Source organism: Xenopus laevis, chromosome 1L, assembly GCF_017654675.1.
Source record: "Xenopus laevis strain J_2021 chromosome 1L, Xenopus_laevis_v10.1, whole genome shotgun sequence".
In the NCBI taxonomy this organism is placed as follows: Eukaryota; Metazoa; Chordata; class Amphibia; order Anura; family Pipidae; genus Xenopus; species Xenopus laevis.
In genome coordinates this window covers 164,767,498-164,785,627 of record NC_054371.1, presented here as the reverse complement: position 1 = coordinate 164,785,627, position 18,130 = coordinate 164,767,498, and the positions used below count along the sequence as shown (strand labels likewise).

At 40.9% G+C, this 18,130-nt stretch overlaps 1 protein-coding gene across 4 annotated transcripts; it reads right to left on the bottom strand.

Annotated features, from left to right (window-relative positions):
• Window positions 1-374: 374 nt before the first annotated feature.
• limk2.L (LIM domain kinase 2 L homeolog) lies at window positions 375-18,053 on the bottom strand. 4 transcript variants are annotated; one of them, XM_018237279.2, is made up of 16 exons: window positions 17,934-17,964; window positions 14,337-14,400; window positions 14,146-14,236; window positions 13,092-13,201; window positions 12,847-13,011; window positions 12,151-12,241; window positions 11,860-12,023; window positions 11,009-11,183; window positions 10,845-10,931; window positions 6,308-6,436; window positions 5,673-5,729; window positions 5,530-5,595; window positions 4,740-4,914; window positions 4,558-4,613; window positions 3,914-4,071; window positions 375-3,603 (listed from the first exon to the last, which is right to left on the bottom strand). In XM_018237279.2, the coding sequence occupies exons 1-16, from the start codon at window positions 17,947-17,949 to the stop codon at window positions 3,438-3,440; spliced, it is 1,770 nt and encodes a 589-aa protein (XP_018092768.1). In that variant the 5' UTR covers window positions 17,950-17,964; the 3' UTR covers window positions 375-3,437.
• Between the last annotated feature and the right edge of the window lie 77 nt (window positions 18,054-18,130).

Below are 18,130 nucleotides of genomic sequence, written 5' to 3'. Positions count from 1 at the left end.
CCCTAGAACAAAGGTGTAGATGAAACGAGATGAAACTGTGGCCTCAGAGCTGGCTCTGGTTTATAGTTTTTTTTTGGCTCAGTACTAGAACTCCAAAGATATTACCATGGCTGCCGGTCCAAAAGCCAAAAAAAGGCACAATGAAAGTGACACTGCCTCAGAGTCAGTTCAACAGTGGGGCTTTTTCCCAGCCGGTGAACCAAAGATTTTTCAGGTATTTCTGACTTCAAGCATGTCTTGGCAAGGTGCTGAGAGTTTTAGTTCTACAATAGCTGCTATTTGATGTCTCACATTTATGAATGGCAAAAATTCCATTTAAAAAGGTAATTTTTACCCTCAAGAGTAATATTACAGTCTACAAATATAGCCACATATTTCCCCGAGAAAGGTTTAATTAAAAAGCAGCAAGGCTGAAAGCATGTGCATGATCATTCGGTAACAATCAGATAAAAATATAGATATTCCTGTCCTATGAGGCATATTTATTAACACTGGAGACAAAATCACTGGTGATGTTGCCCATAGCAATCAGATCTTTGCTTTTGTTTTTCTAAAGCTGCCATACATGGCCACTATTATTGGACAGTGTATGGATCCCCCCAACCAGGGCTAGATTCAAAAATCCCATCGGATCAAGGACTGCATCTGTACATTGATGCGGTCTTTGATCCGGCTGCCGGTATTTTCAGTGTTTTCTTCCGATTATTGGACCCTAGGGCCCACAATCGTTCAGCCCGATATCTCCCACCTCAAGGTGGGCATATTGGGTAGAGATCCACTCGTTTGTAGGTGACTTAAACTTGTAGGTGACTGTTCAAATATAATTATTGATTCATTGCTATGAGCAACATCACCGGTGATGTTGGTCTCCAATGTTAATTATTACGCCCTTTAATGTGCAAAAGTTAAAACATTTTTACACCAGGTGGCATGGCAATAACCCTTTGTATTTAGGCATGAAATCTCTTTAAATGATTTACTATCGTATAAACGGTTTAGAATGCCAGTTCTGTATGCGTCTAGGTGGTCGATATAGCCCCTAGGCTAGTAAGTAGGATTTGCCTCGTAGGGGGCTAAACAAATTAAAACACGTACTCCTGCTTTGGGTGTCTCCCCTGGTGTCAACCGTTGGCTGATCACAGAATCTTATCTGACAGGCTGGTGTCCATCCTCCCGGTAGCAAGTCACTTGAAAAACTGAATTTGAGTGTAAAGTGTGTGGGGTTAAGCAGGAACTGGCATGCCCCCTTAATTACTTCAAGTGTCCTGCTTCCTGGAGGATGGCGCTTAACCCCCATTGTTCCATGTCCCCCTAAGACGACAGAGAAATACCATTTAGCATGCCAGTTCTATGGATCTGTGCCAGTAAAAAGAAAAACTTATACGTGTCAATCCTATTCAAAAGCAAGGGTACATTGGCTGTTTTAAAGTGTTTTTACAGCTATGTAGGCAGGGGACAAAATCTCCCAAGTCAGCCCCCAATAACTTTCATATTTTTTGGACTTCTTAGGTCTTCCAGCATGGTTACATAGTATACCTGAAGCAGGGACTTAAGAAGTCCTAAAAGCTTGCATTTAATAATCAATAAAAGGTATCACCTACCATACTTTTTATGGTTTTGATCTATGGTTAACAAGGTGCAACACACACAGTGCTCCCAATCACTTTGAATGGTTATTGCCTGAAACGGAATAACACTTGTACAACCAAGTAAGCTCATGACCTCACAGATGATTTAGGCCACTGGCCAACTGCAGTTTCAGTTTTTAGTAATGTAATCCAATTAACTTTTGGTAGATTAGAACAATAACTGGTATGAACACTTCACTGTGGACTCAATTCATGCACTGGGCTGGAACGAAAAAAAAAACCTGACTTGCAAAATATGAATAGTACATTACAATTGTCTATCATTTAGGGAAAGATTTGTGCAGCAAAAAAATATTCCAAAGAGCATTCAGGATTCTGGTAGAACATACAGCCAAAATAAACACATGCACACAAAACCTGAACACGTTTCATGTCATGTGCATGAAAACACATATGGTTTCATGGCTTTATAAATATCTGGTTGATAGACTATGGGCAATAAACAATTTTCTAGCTTACAGCTTACTCAGCACATACCAGTAGAAGGGACATATCCAAGAGCATGTTCATGCAGGCAAACCCACTGGCAGCCAACACAACACACTGTTGTTTTATAAAACATTGTTCTGGCTGGAAAGTTGCCAATGTAACAAACAAGCCTGAAAATGTTTGTTGCTTATTGTTGTATATAAAATATTATTTATTTTAAGTAATTTACCTGTAAGATTACAGTTTGATCTCTGCAGATATCACCTGTATCTCCAAAATGGTACAAAAAACAAAGAAACCCATTCTATATTTAGGAAAAGGAGGAGACAAGTCTTAACATTTTCCAAGTAGTACAGTACTTCAAACGTCAATGCAAGAAGATAGGGATGTTGGGAATTGCTCGCAATTGATAAATATGTCCTAAATGTTATGGTAGAAAAAGCAGTTAATGGGAATCTGCTGGTTATATGCTAGGGTGTATTTCCCTTTGTTAACCTTTTAAATGCACAATTGCAGCCATATTTTAGAGTGTGACATAAGAACACCTGGTGTTTAAATATTAATTTCCCACTGCAGAAAATGATGCAGGTGTATTGCAAAGAATAGACATGTTTCAAAGTCCAGTCAAAAGTCCAGTAAATAGTCACGAAAATCTCCCGATGTCCATAATTCCAGTTTCAATAAAAAAAAAATAAAAAAAAATGCAGCAATTTTATCTGTAACAGTAATGCTAATAGTGGTCACGATTATTAATGAATATTCACAGGCTGAATGGCCTCAAAAGCAAAGCTATAAAACCAAAAATTCACAGGTTAAATGAATATGACCTCCACAGAGAAAAGTGTTGTTCTTTTCCCTTGCAGTACAATAGGGGTAGAATATTAACTCTGCCCTCGAGAGGAAACGGCTCGGAGTCTGCATGATATGGGATGTGCATAATATTGGGAAATAGGACCTTTCTTGACTGAAACCGGATGCAAGTGATCCTTGTCTCAACAGAAAGTTTTGTTCTAAAAATGATCATCGAATAAGATGGAATGACATATATGGTTTGCTACTTAACTTTTCAAGTAACAAACAATTGGTTGCACAAAATACACAAAAAAAACCCTGAGGTTTACCTTATTCTGCCCCACGATTATTCATTATCATGGGGTCATGTCTTCGTTTATCCAAGGTCTTAGACCTAAGAATCCTGTGACTGTTAATGAACAGTGCTTGGCTGAGAACAGAAAGAAATACATTCTTTGTTGACCCTTTGCCTGTACATGAAAGCAGAAGGTGAAGAGATGAATTCTCTGCAGCAGCAAAGCAGGCTGTGAGACTTCCGTACATCACATCCTGTTTTTAATAAGTCCATCACACACTGGCCCCCTCTTCAAGTTTAGAACATTCTCGGGTTAGGCCATATTGCAGCTGCACACTATGCTCCATGTACTCTAGCTCAGAGGGTAGAGGAATCCCCAGCTCTCCCAAAAACAGAGAAAGAGCAGTGAGTGCATCATGTAGGTGTGGGAAATCAGGTCTAGGAAAGAAAGTAAAAACAATAAGCCTGTAAGCACACAGGACACAAAAACAGCTTTAAAAGGAAAAAAAAATAGAAGTAAAAGATCAGAAGTGGCATGGGAACTTATTTATAAACACGGGGCAAATTTGACACTGGGCAGTGACCTACGGTAACCAATTGAATGTTTAATTGTTCTACCTACAACTGGTTAAAGAAAAAAAAAAATCACCAATTGGTTACTGCCCAGGAGCAGATTTTCCCAGTGTTCATAAATGAGCACCATGGAGAAAACATCAAGGAAGTCAGTATTTATAAAAAATAGTGTCACCTCCTGTCAGGCTCTAGGTGGCAGCAGGATGTAGCCAGAGGGAAGAATCCTGGAGGACAATCTTTAGGGACAAACTTGTCCCAGAAAAGCCGGACATTCAGCCCAAAGTCTAAGGTACGCGGCAGGCAGTCTGGATCAGCATATACTTGTCCTATTATCTGTGAAGGACACACACTCACCATACATGTGCATATATGCAGTTTTGGATGTTCAAAATAACAGACACTTATACAGGTATGGGATCTATTATCCAGACTGCTTGGGAACTGGGGTATTCTGGATAACAGAAATTCCTTAATTTGGATATTCATACATCAAGTCTACTAGAAAATCTGGTTTTGCTTCCAATAAGGATTAATTATATATCTTAGTTGGGATCAAGTACAAGCTACTGTTTTATTATTACAAAGAAAAAGGAAATACTTTTTGTTTAAATTTGGATTATTTGATTATAATGGCATCTATGGGAGACTGCCTTTACGTAATTCAGAGCTTTCTGGATAACGGGTTTCCGATTAACGGATCCCATACTTGAATATAATAACTATAATGTGTAGCATGGCCATACTTTGGTAAGTGCATGTGTATGAATCTAGAATTGATTAATCGTATGTCCCTGGAGATAAAAAAAAAAATTGGCTTACCTCACACAGAACAATTCCAAATGAAAATATGTCCACCTTCTCATCATAATCCTTTCCTGGGTGTAAGGGATATATGGTCAAGAAGGAATACCCAGAACCTGAGCCCTCTGCCACCACTTTATTACTCTCCCAAAACCTTTCAGTTATGTTGCAATTCCTTCAATTCATAACAGCCTTCTTACCATTTAACATCTCCGGTGCCATCCAATAGGGGTTTCCCACCACTGTGTAACGTTTCTTGCGGTTGTTCTTGCCTAGTGTGCGTTTTTTGGTGGGGGGGCGATCTGGTGGAGGCAGAGGCTTCTCCTCAACAATAAGTCGGGACAGCCCAAAGTCTGCAACAACTGCTGTCCCATCCTAAGGGGGTGCATTGAAAGGATTGAGTTACGTAATTAGAAATAGAAAACAGACTGTACAACAAATGCAAACTATAAGTCAGGAGCTCTAAAGAATGTGTAATTAAAAATATAAAAAGGCAAAACAAAATATAGTACTTCAGGCATGGGGTCTATTATCCAGAATTTTTGGGAACTGGGCTTTATGATTGGAGTTCCTCTATAACTTGAATCAACCTAAGTCTGCTAGAAATCATTTAATCATTAAACATGATCGTTTTGCCCTCAATGTGGATTTGTGCTGCTTAGTTACAATCAAGTACAAGCTACAAGTTTATTAAATATAAATATATATATTTTTTTTAATTTAAAAAAATTAAATTTTTGCTTAAAATCGACTTCCCACAATTCAGATATTCTGGATCTCTGTTTTTTGGATACAAGATCCCACACTTGTACTAAAGTCAATGGGGCTGTTCATATTTTCCACAATAAACTGGGAGCATGGAGAACCACTATAAACATTATGGGGAAACGTAGGTTAAAATAATTAAAAAAATAATAATTAATAAATATTGTAGCATATATTAAAGTTTCTTTAACCTAAATAGCAAAGGAACACCATATATGTTTTTACCAGTTTAATGAGGCAGTTGTGAGAGTTTAGGTCTCTGTGAATAATGCTCATAGAATGGAGATATGCCTAGAAGGGAGAGATCAGTTACTTTAGGTTTCCTTACTTATTATTAAGGTAGGTTAAATTAAATGACATGGATTTACCATTCCACATGCAATATCCTTAGCAAAGGAGACTTTCTTTTGCCAGGTACAGTAATCCTGTAAGAGAAAGCAGAGATTAACAAATGAGGCAAGCCCTGGACCCCCGAAGTTGTAATATTTCTTAGAGTGGAAGTTAAACAAAAGCTAATTCAGTTTAGCTTGGGCATACACGATACATACAAATGTGTTGTTAGTAATAAAAAAAAATCTCTCACATCATATGAAAAATTTAAAAAAAAACTCAAGCAGTCTAGTACATAATTACATAAAAAGTCACATTACACTTGTAGAGATATGAATGGAGGTGTAGCACAGACCTGCACTGGTTTAGTGCAGAGCCCCCAGCTCTCTCCATATATAGGGGATATTAATCAAAGGATGAAATCAGACCTCACCACACTCCACCAGAGAGAAATTATACTGCTCTCTGTTTATAGTGCATATTTCTCAACGATGAATAAAGCAATAGAAATGAATAGAAAGTGATGAAATTTCCTTTTGGCGGACAGTACTGAGCTCGTTCCACCATATGATAAACATGCCCTAAAATGTTTCCATACACATGTACTGTAACATGCTAGTTTCCATTCATGAGGCCATTATGTTAACATAAACTCATCCACCAATGTCCTTACCGCTCGCAGGTAATCCTTCAGAGTTCCACACTCTATAAACTCTGTCAATAGGTTTAATCTACTATCCTTGTAGAGAACCCCAATAAATCGCAGCACATTGGGGTGATCCAGAGAACGCATGACCTTTACCTGAAAGACAGCAAATAACTAATTTATTTAGATTATTGTAAATCTTTGGAGGTGCTTCTGCTGTTTCTTATATGGGTTAAAGGAGAAGCAAAGGTATCCAGAAAACAAGATTTTGTGATACTCACCGTTAAATCTGTTTCACTGTAGTCAATAGGGGGACACAGGGAACTGTAGGGATTAAGCTCCATCCTTCAGGAGGCAGGACACTTTTTAATTAATTCAGTGGGCATGTCTGGTATCCCAGTTTAACCCCACGCACTATACTTAGTAAAACTAGTTTGTACTAGATACTGCAAAATTAAAATGTAACCAAAACCAGGCAGAAAGATAACCAGAGGGGATAATCCCCAACAAGACCAACCTGGTCAACAATTTCTCAGGTGGGAAGCCCTGTGTCCCCCTATTGACTATAGAGAAACAGATTTAACGGGGAGTATCACAAAATCTTGTTTTCTCTGTTGTCTCAGGGGGACACAGGGAACCATAGGGGACTTAAAGCAGCCCCAAAAAACAGCAGGCGGGAATCGAGATCAGAATTGTAGTGACACTCTTCTTGGCCATGCCCAAGATGCTCAACTGCCCTTGTTGATTGAGCCTGTACTTTCACTGGTGGCATCTGTCCATTGGATAGGTACGTTTATTGTATTGTTTCCCTTTGTCCTTGTGAAAAACAAGGAACGGAGACTCACTTGACAATGCTCGGAAACTCTTCTGGCTGATGAAATTGCCACTAAAATACCACCTTTTTGGTAAGTATTGAGTCCGAAATAGATATCATGGGCTCAAAGGGTGGCTCAAGTAAAGTGTCGAGAACTAGGTTTAGATCTCATCCTGTGCCGGCCTGTCTTCTTGCCTTCATGCAAGGCAGAAGAGGGAGGGAGGTGCCTGGGAGCGGCCCACTTTAAGCCGCTCCCAGGCATTTGCCTGCACGGACAGATTATCAGTCCGGGCCTGCATCCTGGTACAGGTGAGCAAAACGGTGGACGTATATGTATGAAGGAATGTTCGAATCGTGACTGGAAAACTACAGATAATGCTGAAATCTGGACCTTTAGTGAACTGAGTTTAATTGGAGGCCCCCTGAAGGAATGATGGGTTTCTTTGAATGTTGAGATCGAGGAAAGGCATGTTCCCTTCGATGCACCAATTGTAATATGCCTGCCAGACTCAGTGGTAGGCCCTCCAAGAAGTAGCTTTGCGAGCCTTTAGCATGGTGACAATGACCTCCTCTGACAGACCTAGACTCCTCCAGATGGTTTTAACAGCCACCCCGTCAAAAGGAACAGCCCCCGGTTGTGGAGAGCTATGGAACCCTGAAGTAGAAGATCTGCCCTGGGAGTCAACCGAGTGTCTATGGACATGTCCTGTAGGTCCGAGAACCAAGTCCTCCGTAGCCAGTACGGGGCTACTACGACTACGGTGATATGCGACTGTCGAGGTAACATTGGAAAAGGTGGGAATATGTAGGCCAGATTGAAATTCAAATCTGTTATGTTCCCCATTGGCCTACAAGCTCTGCGAATGTCCCTGCGTGAAGTTCCCATTCCCCCGCATCTATGCAATTTTGACTGAGGTAATCCGCCCTTGTGTTGGACACCCCTGGAATGTGAATTGCAGATAGTTTCACGTTGTTGGATTCTGCCAATACTAGAATTTGCTGGGACTCTGCGAGTGCTGCTTTGTGCGGGTCCCTCTCTGCCTGTTTATGTATGCCACTGTAGTGGCACTGTGTTTAGGTTGCTGGAACGCTGTTGATTTGGACAGAGAGAAATTTCTGGATAGGGGTCCCCCTTTCCATTCTGAGAGAATGTTAGTCTGGAGAGGATGTAGATGTATCTGTGGAAATGGTATCACCTTTATGGATGACACCATCACCCCCAACACACTCATTGCTGTTCTGGGTACGGAGCAGATGTCTGACTTGATCTCTAATTCTCTTTTGCTTTTCGCAGGGAGACATATCAGTTGAGTGATGGTGTTGAACTCCATAGAAATGTCATCTGGTGATTGGGTTGTAAATTTGACTTGGACCAGTTTATGGTGCAGCCGAAGCTCTGGAGAACCGATATCGCTAGGCGGCGGTCTACCATAGCTCTCTGTACCGTTCTGGCTTTTATAAGCAGGTCGTCCAAGAATGGTGTGACCAATATTCCCTGTAGTCTCAGAGTCGCCGCCGATACCGCCGTTAATTTGGTGAACACTCGGGGGACTGTCGATAAACCGAAGGGAAGCGCTACAAACTGGTAATGCCTGTTTGTGAACGTGAATCTGAGAAAATGGTGGTTTGATGGCCAGATAGGGACATGCAGATAAGCATCCTATATGTTTAGTAACATCCTTGGTCCTCTGAAAAATTCTGGAAGACGTAGACGGTCTACTCTTAGATTGTGGGAGCAATGTGCTCTTTCCCCCTGTCGCTTGAGAAATTATTTTCTCTAGTTCCTCTCCAAACAACCATTGTCCCTTAAATGCTAGTGAAGTGAGAGACTTTTTGGAACCGAGATCTGCCGCCCAGCTCTTAAGCCATAGAGTTCTTTGAGCTGCTATTGACAGAGCTGAGGTCTGCGCAGTGGTCTGAGAAGCATCTAATGTAGCATCACATAGGTAGCTGAGGCATCCACTATGGATAAAACAGATGAGATGACAGGCGAGAGACAGGTGCATCTACTACTGGTGGATTAGACCACTTATCCACCACTTCCTTGGGAAACGGATAAGACTTGGCAAATTTCTTAGTGGCCTGAAATTTCCGTTCGGGAAAGTTCCATTCCTCTTGTATCAGGCTAGTCAGTTGGTCATGTGCTGGAAAGCAGACTATAAACTTGTGTTGTGTCTTAAATAATCCTGCATCTTGACTCTTGTCCTCCTGCAATTGCATGATATTGAGAATATCAAGCACTCCCTTAATGATGCTAACCACGTCATGTTGAGTATCCTTGTCTTTAGTCTCACTTTGACCTTCTTCTTCCCCGGAAGAAGCATCAGAAGGAGGGAGTTCACCCTCTGATTTTGAGAAGTTCTGGTCTACTGATGATGCGTCAGATAGACTTTGAAGTGTAGAATCTGCATTGGGGCTGTCAGCCCTCTTGCGCTTAGTAGTAGGTACTGAGTTTAGATAAAGCTTTTCCCAGATTATTAGATATAGCGGGGGGCAGTCCCTGTAGTGGGCCAAGGGACTGAGAAAGCTGAATAGCCCAAAGAGGTGCTGGCTGCATTTGTCCCAGCGTCTTGTGAAGTGCGCTGCAGGTCTGGGTTTACAGACTGAGGTGAGGTGTGTTTGGGGTTAGTGCCCTGAGCAGAGGCTGCCCCATGTCCCCCTGCATAGGCTCTGCAGAGTGCCTTGCTCTGGCCCCCCAATAGATTTTGTCTGACACTTGATACAGGCAAAATATCTGACCTGCGCTGTTGATGAGGCTTTTCCCCTACCCTGGGCAATAACCCCCACGTCTTACCTTCTGCCATAGTAAGTATGCGGTGCGCGGGGTGAACAGGGTAACTTTCAGAGCCCTGCCCCCTGGGAACCAGACCGTCTCGTTGTGTGGCTGACCTGTCCTATCCGCCTGAAAATATGGTGCTGTACTGCGGGGGAGACAGGAACTTAATTTTCCAGCCACGGCAGCCCTCACTCAAGATGGGGCCCAACAGTTCTTCTAGGAGCTGTCTCCACTGCAGCGGAGGCCGCAAGCTCTCGCTGGACGGGGCTGAAGCCTCCTTCCTGTCGCTCTAGTGCCGGCATAGCCAGACACTGTGTGAGGAAGCTCCAAGTAGCCAGGTAACAGTAGCTGCTCCCCCCTGCACTGTAATGGCTCCTTGAGCAGCACTGGTCAAGGAATCCTGTGTGTAGGGCTGGCACTCTAGGATGCAGTTAATCCTGCTCCTGGTGCTGCCCCAGGCGTCCACAAAGTCTGTGTTGAAGAAGTCTCTGAAGAGAGGGTTGTCCATCCTCCCGGGTGCAAGACACTTGAAAAACTGATTACACAAAGTATAGTGTGTGGGATTAAGCTGGGATACCAGACACGCCCACTGAATTAATCTACAAGTGTCCTGCCACCTGGAGGATGGAGCTTAACCCCTACGGTTCCCGGTTTCCCACGAGACGACAGAGAAAGTACTTTGGACTGGTGCAGTTTTCAGTGAATACAAGACTGTCATAGGGTCTAAGGTAAGTGATTAGAATCGATGAGGGGCGCCTTACCTTTGGCACCCCCTCAAGTGCCAAAAGCAGCTTCACAACACATCGTTAACACTATGTCATGTTAAAAAACAAATCCTACGTTTCAGAGTTATGTAATAAAATATCACTGAGAATGACAACGTGGTGTTTGTTAAGCAGTAAAAGTGAAAATTAGTCAAGGGTCTCAATACAAGATGAAGTTTACGTTAAATATTGTCCTATATGTTTACTTACCTCTGTTAGAAAATTTTTCTGGGTCTGTTCGTCAAATTGTATTAATTCCTTCATGACCATAACCCTTCCAGTTGCTCTGTGTGTCACCTGTAAGTACAAAGAAAAGTTTAACAACTAAACTGAAAGAGTGTATACTACCTTCTAGTAAAATGATTAGTGCATACCTTAATGGCACGTCCAAAGAAACCCTTCCCCAGTTCCTCTCCATGTAGTAGCTCACATGGACGAAAAATTTGTTGAGTGCCACCAACTCCACACCGCAGAGACTCTGACCGCGACACAGACCGAGGATCTTTGGGAGAGCAGATTCCAGAGGAACGGGTGTTGCTATTACTACGCCTGAACACACCACATAAGGAGATAAAGAAATGACAATAAGTTGATACTATTGCAGACTGGGCACATGTATGAAAGTGAGAGGAGCATAGGGGATGCACTGAAAACAGCTGTGTATGAAAGCAGATTACTGCAAGTATCATTAAGTCATCCCAAACATTTTCATTCTCGTGAATGAGGTGTATAGCTATCATGGAGGATAATTAAGTTAAGTGAACTAAGCAGCTGCAGATATCCTTCAATAACATTAACTAAAAAAAACAAACAAAAAAAACTAAGTTTTCTCAGTGTTTTGAACATATACTGGCTGACTTAAAAAACACTAAACTCAAAAAGCTTATTATAGATAAGTGTAATATAGAGTATATCAGATCTCAGCTTTGGTTTTCAATGTCTTACTAGACTGAGCAAAATTAAATTGTTGATTGGTTGCTATGGATAAACACACTGAGAAATTAGCACTTATGTAAGCAAACCATCCCAAATAGGTGTAAGTATAAACAGCAATAGAAAGGAAGTGGACTGCATGTTTTGTTGAATACTAGTGATTAAGGGAAAGAGGGACCAGCAGAAAGGTTAAGAGAAAAAAAAAGTTATGTACAGTTCTGAAAACAGTAGGCTACAAGGGTAACAGAGAGGAGCTGTAGAGGATAGCACTGAGAGGCAGGCAGAGTCTGACCGGATGGAGCTGCGTTTCATGGTGCCCTCGGTGCTACCCTTTCCCTCTGTGTAGCGAAAAGAGGGAGATTTCGGGGGAGCATTATCCACTGGTAAGTTAGATGGGGGATTGTGCTCTATTAGAAGCTGTAGGGTCCGGTTTGTTGAGCAAAGCAAATCGTCAGCCTAGAATGGTTAAAGGGAAGAAGCTGTAAGTGTTGGGCAGCTCACCAGTCCTGTAAAATCACCAAAGGGTATTTTTCAGATGTTTACTATTTTTGAACCTTTACAGAAGCAGACTATTTGATCTAACCTCATTTGAGTTTAGTGTGCCGACAGGGGATCCATTAATCTCCAGAATGCGGTCTCCCTGGTGCAGCAAGTTCCAATTTTCTGCACTGACCCTTAATGGAAATAAAACACAGTTAGTCTGAAATAGGGCTTATAACAACTGAAAGTCTTAGGGCTGAATGCAGACTTTAAGTGCTGCCATAGGGCTTTACAGACTTATTTGCGTGACATCATCCCTTTAAAGGGACAGTGACACTTACATTATTTAAGGACATGGTCTTGGGAGTGGGTGGAACTTCCAACAGGCAGACAAGAAATGTATACAATGCCCCAGCCTATCAGGGCTTTACCTCACCCTCCAAGCTCATTATTATTACCTGTGACAACAGGGCAGGTTTAAAAGTGAGATTAAACACACACAAATATATGATATATTAGATGGCACAATACATAGAGAAAACGTTAGACAACACTGAAGAAGGCATTAACATCTGAAATCTGGTCTTCAGAAGAGGCAAATGTAATGAAGAAGTTATCAATCGGCCAAAGAATGTCATATTTACATATACATTGTTGTGGAAAGCTTATTTGGGATCATGAATACTATATCACATGTACAGGGATATGCTGTACATCCCAACATACAATCATGGGCTTCATAGTAAAATGGTCCAAAACCACAATGTGATTTGGGAAAGATTGGAAGATATATACTCACTGTGTGACCTGCATGTTCTCTGCTGACACAGAGAAACCCCTGTTGCCTCCAGCTTGAGGTGGGAGGCGCAGAAGGGTTAACATGTGAGGATCCTGCTCCTGTGCTGACTCACTGCAAAGACCCTCAAACTTTGGCTGTAAAAGTAGCAGCTTTTGACATGGACCACTGCAATTACAAAACAAGTTATACGAAAGAGCAAAGGTTTCCATAACTTTCTTAAACATGCATTAATGAATAACTCTCACCAGTACAATGCTGTCCCCTGCACCAGGCTAAAGGATTCACCCTCCCCAATCATTGCTTTGCAGCCAGAACATGAGAAGCATTCAGGGTGGAACTTGTAATGAGAAACGACCTGTGAAAAACAGAAACCCAGCTAAGAGTGAGGCAACAGACAATTTTGCTGTAGTTACCTGAAAAATATCTTTATACAAAACTAAAGGGTGGGGGTTTGTAAAAACAAAGAGGGTAGAATATATATAATATAAAAAGATAGCATTAGGCGTAAGTTAGTCAGTGTAGAGTTATGTTTGTATATATGTAAGTGGGATATGGGACCCTTGAATTTTATAAAATCAGCAGGGCACCAAATGAGAAATTCAATCATGAAGAATTCCGTATGAGCTTTAGGAAAGAATGGTTCAGTACTCTTAAATAGCAATTACTACACTTTGCGTCTTGAATACTGTATATTACAAAAGCCTGAATAGAATACAGGAATTAATTACAAACCCGTCACTAATTACAAAGGATGGATTTCTGTCAGAAAATGCCCTTCCTCACAATGTGCATGGAGACAGGTTCTAGACATTAGGTCAGGCCCAATACCAGATGAGGGTTGAAATCATCCTGTAGGCTGAAAATAAGCCACTGTGCGGACATTTGCCTGCCTCCTCGCCTGCCTGCACCTAGAACCTTTATGTTGGTTTGCACAAGAATGCAAACTCTTGATTTTTTAGCCAAAATCAGCTGGGTGTGCCTGTACCAGTGCAAACAGGATGTTTCGGGGTGCAGCCAGGAGAGGAGGCTAATGCCCACATAAAGGGCTAATTTTTAGCACCTGTTTTGCTTCCTGCACATACTGTGCAGAGAGAGCTACTTGTGCTTTCTCCAAGATACAGGAAACGGTCTCCTGCAGTTTCAGAATATCAATGAATTGAAATGCCCCTGTAACTTGGAGGACCATTCTCCTTCATGTGCAACAACAAGAGAGTTGTGAAGATCTGCCTTGCTAGGTACTAGAACAGTAATGACAATAAGGCCTAAATTAGCAAATGTGATTATAAAAACTGTTGCTACCATAGCAGGTCCTGTCAGACACAGGCTGCAGCTGAGGCATTGCTCTGTCCAGGTGTCTGCAGGAGAGAGGACCTGTGGTGAGAGACCATCCCTAAAACACAGGAAAAAAATAAATAACCAACATTAGCAATGTACTTGTCAATAAAACTTTCCCTTGAGGAAAAGTGTATTCAGTAAATCTCCAAACATACCTTGAGTCACTCGCCCTCATCTGGATATCCTGAGTGAAAGTTCTCTTAACAAGAAATGTTCCATCTGGAAAAACATTTTGGGACAATACAAATTACACAAGGAACAACAAGAAAACTAGTCAACATATACGTCATTTTTAACATGAACAAAAGTGTGCCTATTATTTTAATTGAAGAAATATTTATAATCTGTGTTATTTCTTGCACCATGTACAAATACGGATATGGAAATCATTTTCACTGTCGAGCTTTCCTGTCCAACTACCTGGTGCTGCCAAATCATTGTTTTCAGAAAAGACAGTAATGTATGCAGTTGGTGCTGTTGGATGCAGCTTATGAAATAATGTATCCAGCTGTAATTGTTTAGAGAGTTAGCAACTAGGCTTATTAAGCTAAGAAGAAACATGGGGGTGAGAATTAAAAAAAGCAACAAAAACACAACTTATTTTAAAGTTTCAAGAAAGGGACAGAAAATATTCTAAAAAAGTTACTTATTTGTGGATCAATATTTGAAAATTATATATTTTGTGAATAAAAGATACGTGCAGTAAGCTGAAGTTCTGTATGGAAGAAAAAAAAGGTGAGGCAAAGAGAAAAAGCTGAAGGAGAGGGCGGAATGAAAGACAATACCTATGTTGCAAGCCCATTGAGCTGGAGGGATTGCATGGTTGTTTAGGTTAACTACACGGAGGTGGATTTCATATACATTGGGCTGTGTTACTTCTGAAGGAGTGCCTATCTAACCAGAAGAAGGGATGGATTAAATATACAATTTTGGATGGCTATTAACAGTAAGTGCGTATTATATATATATATATATATATATATATATATATATATATATATATATATATATATATATATATATATATATATATATATATATATATATATATATATATACACACACACACACACACTCTTATACCAATGCTGTAATACGAGTTTACTTGTACATGTCAATGAGAGACACACAAAAGCAAAAGTACACTGTGTAGTGTTATCATCAATAATTTACCCAAAAGTAGGCAGATTTGATAACACTCCAAATTTGAAGGGACCTACATCAAGTAAAAAACATGGAGTATAGGGGTATCTACAAATGATATTCAGCTTTGCCTGTTTGAAGATTCAGTGCCAATTTTAGGAACACATATTCATGTTTTATACGTTTTTTGGATGCAGTTAATTATACATTATAGAGGGATACACTGACACTAACAGATTCAGTAAAGCTTTTACAAATAAAAGATGGCATTGCAGGACACTTATAGCAAATACACTGCAATTAAATAAAGGGCCTCCTACATATAAAGTTAAACAAAATATCAGCCAAAATAATTGACTTTTGGTTTTACCGATCATTTAAAAGGTTATTGTTAGAATCTATGGGCTCCACAATTACTGCTTGTGCATTTTCCCCCTGATAAATGGCTTTTAGCTGTGGATAATATTACCATTACATAGGTACTTCTGAGTCACATATCCACTAGTACAGTAAAAAGAAAAGGTTGCAGCCCCCAGAATTCACTGAACAGAAACAGCCCTTGATTGACACAGTTAAACGTATTCTCCAAAGAAAATAATTTCATAATATTGGGATGTTGTAAAAGAGAATTTTACTGAATATACAGGTAAAGAAAATAAATGAAGCACATGGGAGCAAACAAAGGATACACAGCTATTAACATTCCATTGCGCTTAGGTTCAGGGACAGACAGTTTGTGCAGCTGGGGTCGCTGAGTTGGGTATTTAAACAGCCCATGCAGTAATTCAATAAATAAAATATGTTACAATTGATAATTTCAATGTTTGTGTAGGCTGAAGTGAATGGATACTTATAGATGTTAGTATCCAATATGCACTTCAACGCAAACTAGTTCTGTGGATGGCATATACAAAGTAACTAACGGTTAAAACGTAACCTTTAATAAAGTTTAACATGAAAAAAAATTCGATTTTACACATACTCGCTGCTTCAACAACCTGTTGGCAATGCTGGACATGTGTCCTTAAAAACTACAAATTAAAAACCGCATCTGGTGGACCGGTGGTGTCTTGTATACGGTTTTAGTCAAACCACAGTTAGTTAACACTTTAACGTGTTTCACCGGCTACCTCGGCTTCTTCAGGGGCATAAGTTGACTTATGCCCCTGAAGAACCCGAGGTAATCGATGAAAACTCGTTGGGCGGCATAGGTGGGCGGTGGATTGTCAAACTCCCACCCGGTCCCTACGTAGATAGGCAGGTGTTGCACACAGGGGACATGAATGGAAGGGAGAGAGCGGGCTTTACTGAGCTTCATCGTGTATAAGACACCACCAGATGTGGTTTTTAATTTAATATCTTCATAACTGGAACGGTAATGAAAAGTAAAAGGTAAAGATTGGGATTGATTATTGTGAAAACCCATTCTCCAGAAAGCTCAGATATACAGCAATGTCATTTCCCATATTTAGGGGTATTTAAAGGAGACATATAGGATAAATGGGAAAAAAAAAAAATTGTAGATACTTATGAGTAATATATGGTGTTGTTTTTACATGGTGCTAAAAATTAATATCTTTAAAAATAGCCCCTTTATTGGAGCTCCCTATAGATGTTCTCTGGTCCCTGTCTGTGTTTCAAATAAGGGGTCGACGTGTCCTAACGGTCCCTGCCAGAAGCACAGTAGGAGGGGGACAGCCAATCACAGCCCTGCAGTCACACAAGCACAGACAGGCTTCAGTTCTCTATCAGGTCCTGCTAGCTGCTGATTGGTTCCTGTCCTACAGTGCAGTGAGTGGAGAGCCGACAGCTCCCCTGCACAGCCTGGGAATTCAGGGAGCAGGAAGTGGAAGAGAAGGGAGGGACTATTAGGGTTTTTCAGAAATATTCAATAAATCAGTCTGAAACACTACTTTTTGAAGCACAATTCTTCAATATCTAAATGAGTATAATGCACTGGTATGTTCTTATTTTTACACAAAATGTCTCCTTTAACGGTCATATATTTTTAGGAGACTTACATACAGTAATAGTGTTTGAAATTACAGGAAGAATTCTGGATAAAAGATGCCATACCTGTACAATACTACTGATACCTGCAAGCCCACCCTGAAGTTAAAATAATAAAAGTAAAAAAAAAAAAAACATTGGTCATTTTTTTTTTTTGCAAATGAAGTTGAGTGAATAATTCAGCAGAGCAACAAGTGTACTCTCCCTCCTCCTCAGTAGCAGATGAGGAAATGATCAGAGAAGGAAATAGTTCACTACTTTATTGCAAACTGACTTTGTATTTAGATGTTACTCATCACATCGCTAAATGTAAACGGCGACATATTGACACAAGGCAGCATCGCATCATGTGTTTGTTTCCATTCATACTCGCACACGAGCTGCTTTCCTGATATTTGATGGAGAGCAGTTCCATTTCTGACGCTACCAGTCAATGCAAGGCAAAACCTTATGAAGACAGTCGCTAACTGTATATAATCACGTCCGGCAACTTCCACACGGAGGAAGGGGGGGGGAGGCATCTGAGGTAGAACTCGTACAAATGTTGCACTAGCGCTGCTCCCTCCCTCTGCCCCGGTACATTTGGTATCTGCACTCACAGGTCCCATCATGCATCGGGTCACACAGTTACACACATATGCACTTCCCCTACCGGGCGCTCCGTTAGCTCTGTTGTCTTGTCGCAGGTCCAACCTAGATCCCACCGCCGATGACATCATCTGATTGTATGACCGACGGGAATCTGGGTGGATCAAATAGCACCTGGAGCTAAGGCGCTGCCAGTTAGTTTCCACCC

What these genes read in the sequence shown, in the direction of transcription:
- limk2.L (XM_018237279.2), bottom strand. An exon ending in ATGAGGGCGAGTGACTCAAG is followed by an intron (nt 14,237 to 14,336) that starts GTATGTTTGGAG and finishes CCTGTGTTTTAG; the next exon opens with GGATGGTCTCTCACCACAGG. An exon ending in TCTTTGGACGTGCCATTAAG is followed by an intron (nt 10,932 to 11,008) that starts GTATGCACTAAT and finishes TTGTACTTACAG; the next exon opens with GTGACACACAGAGCAACTGG.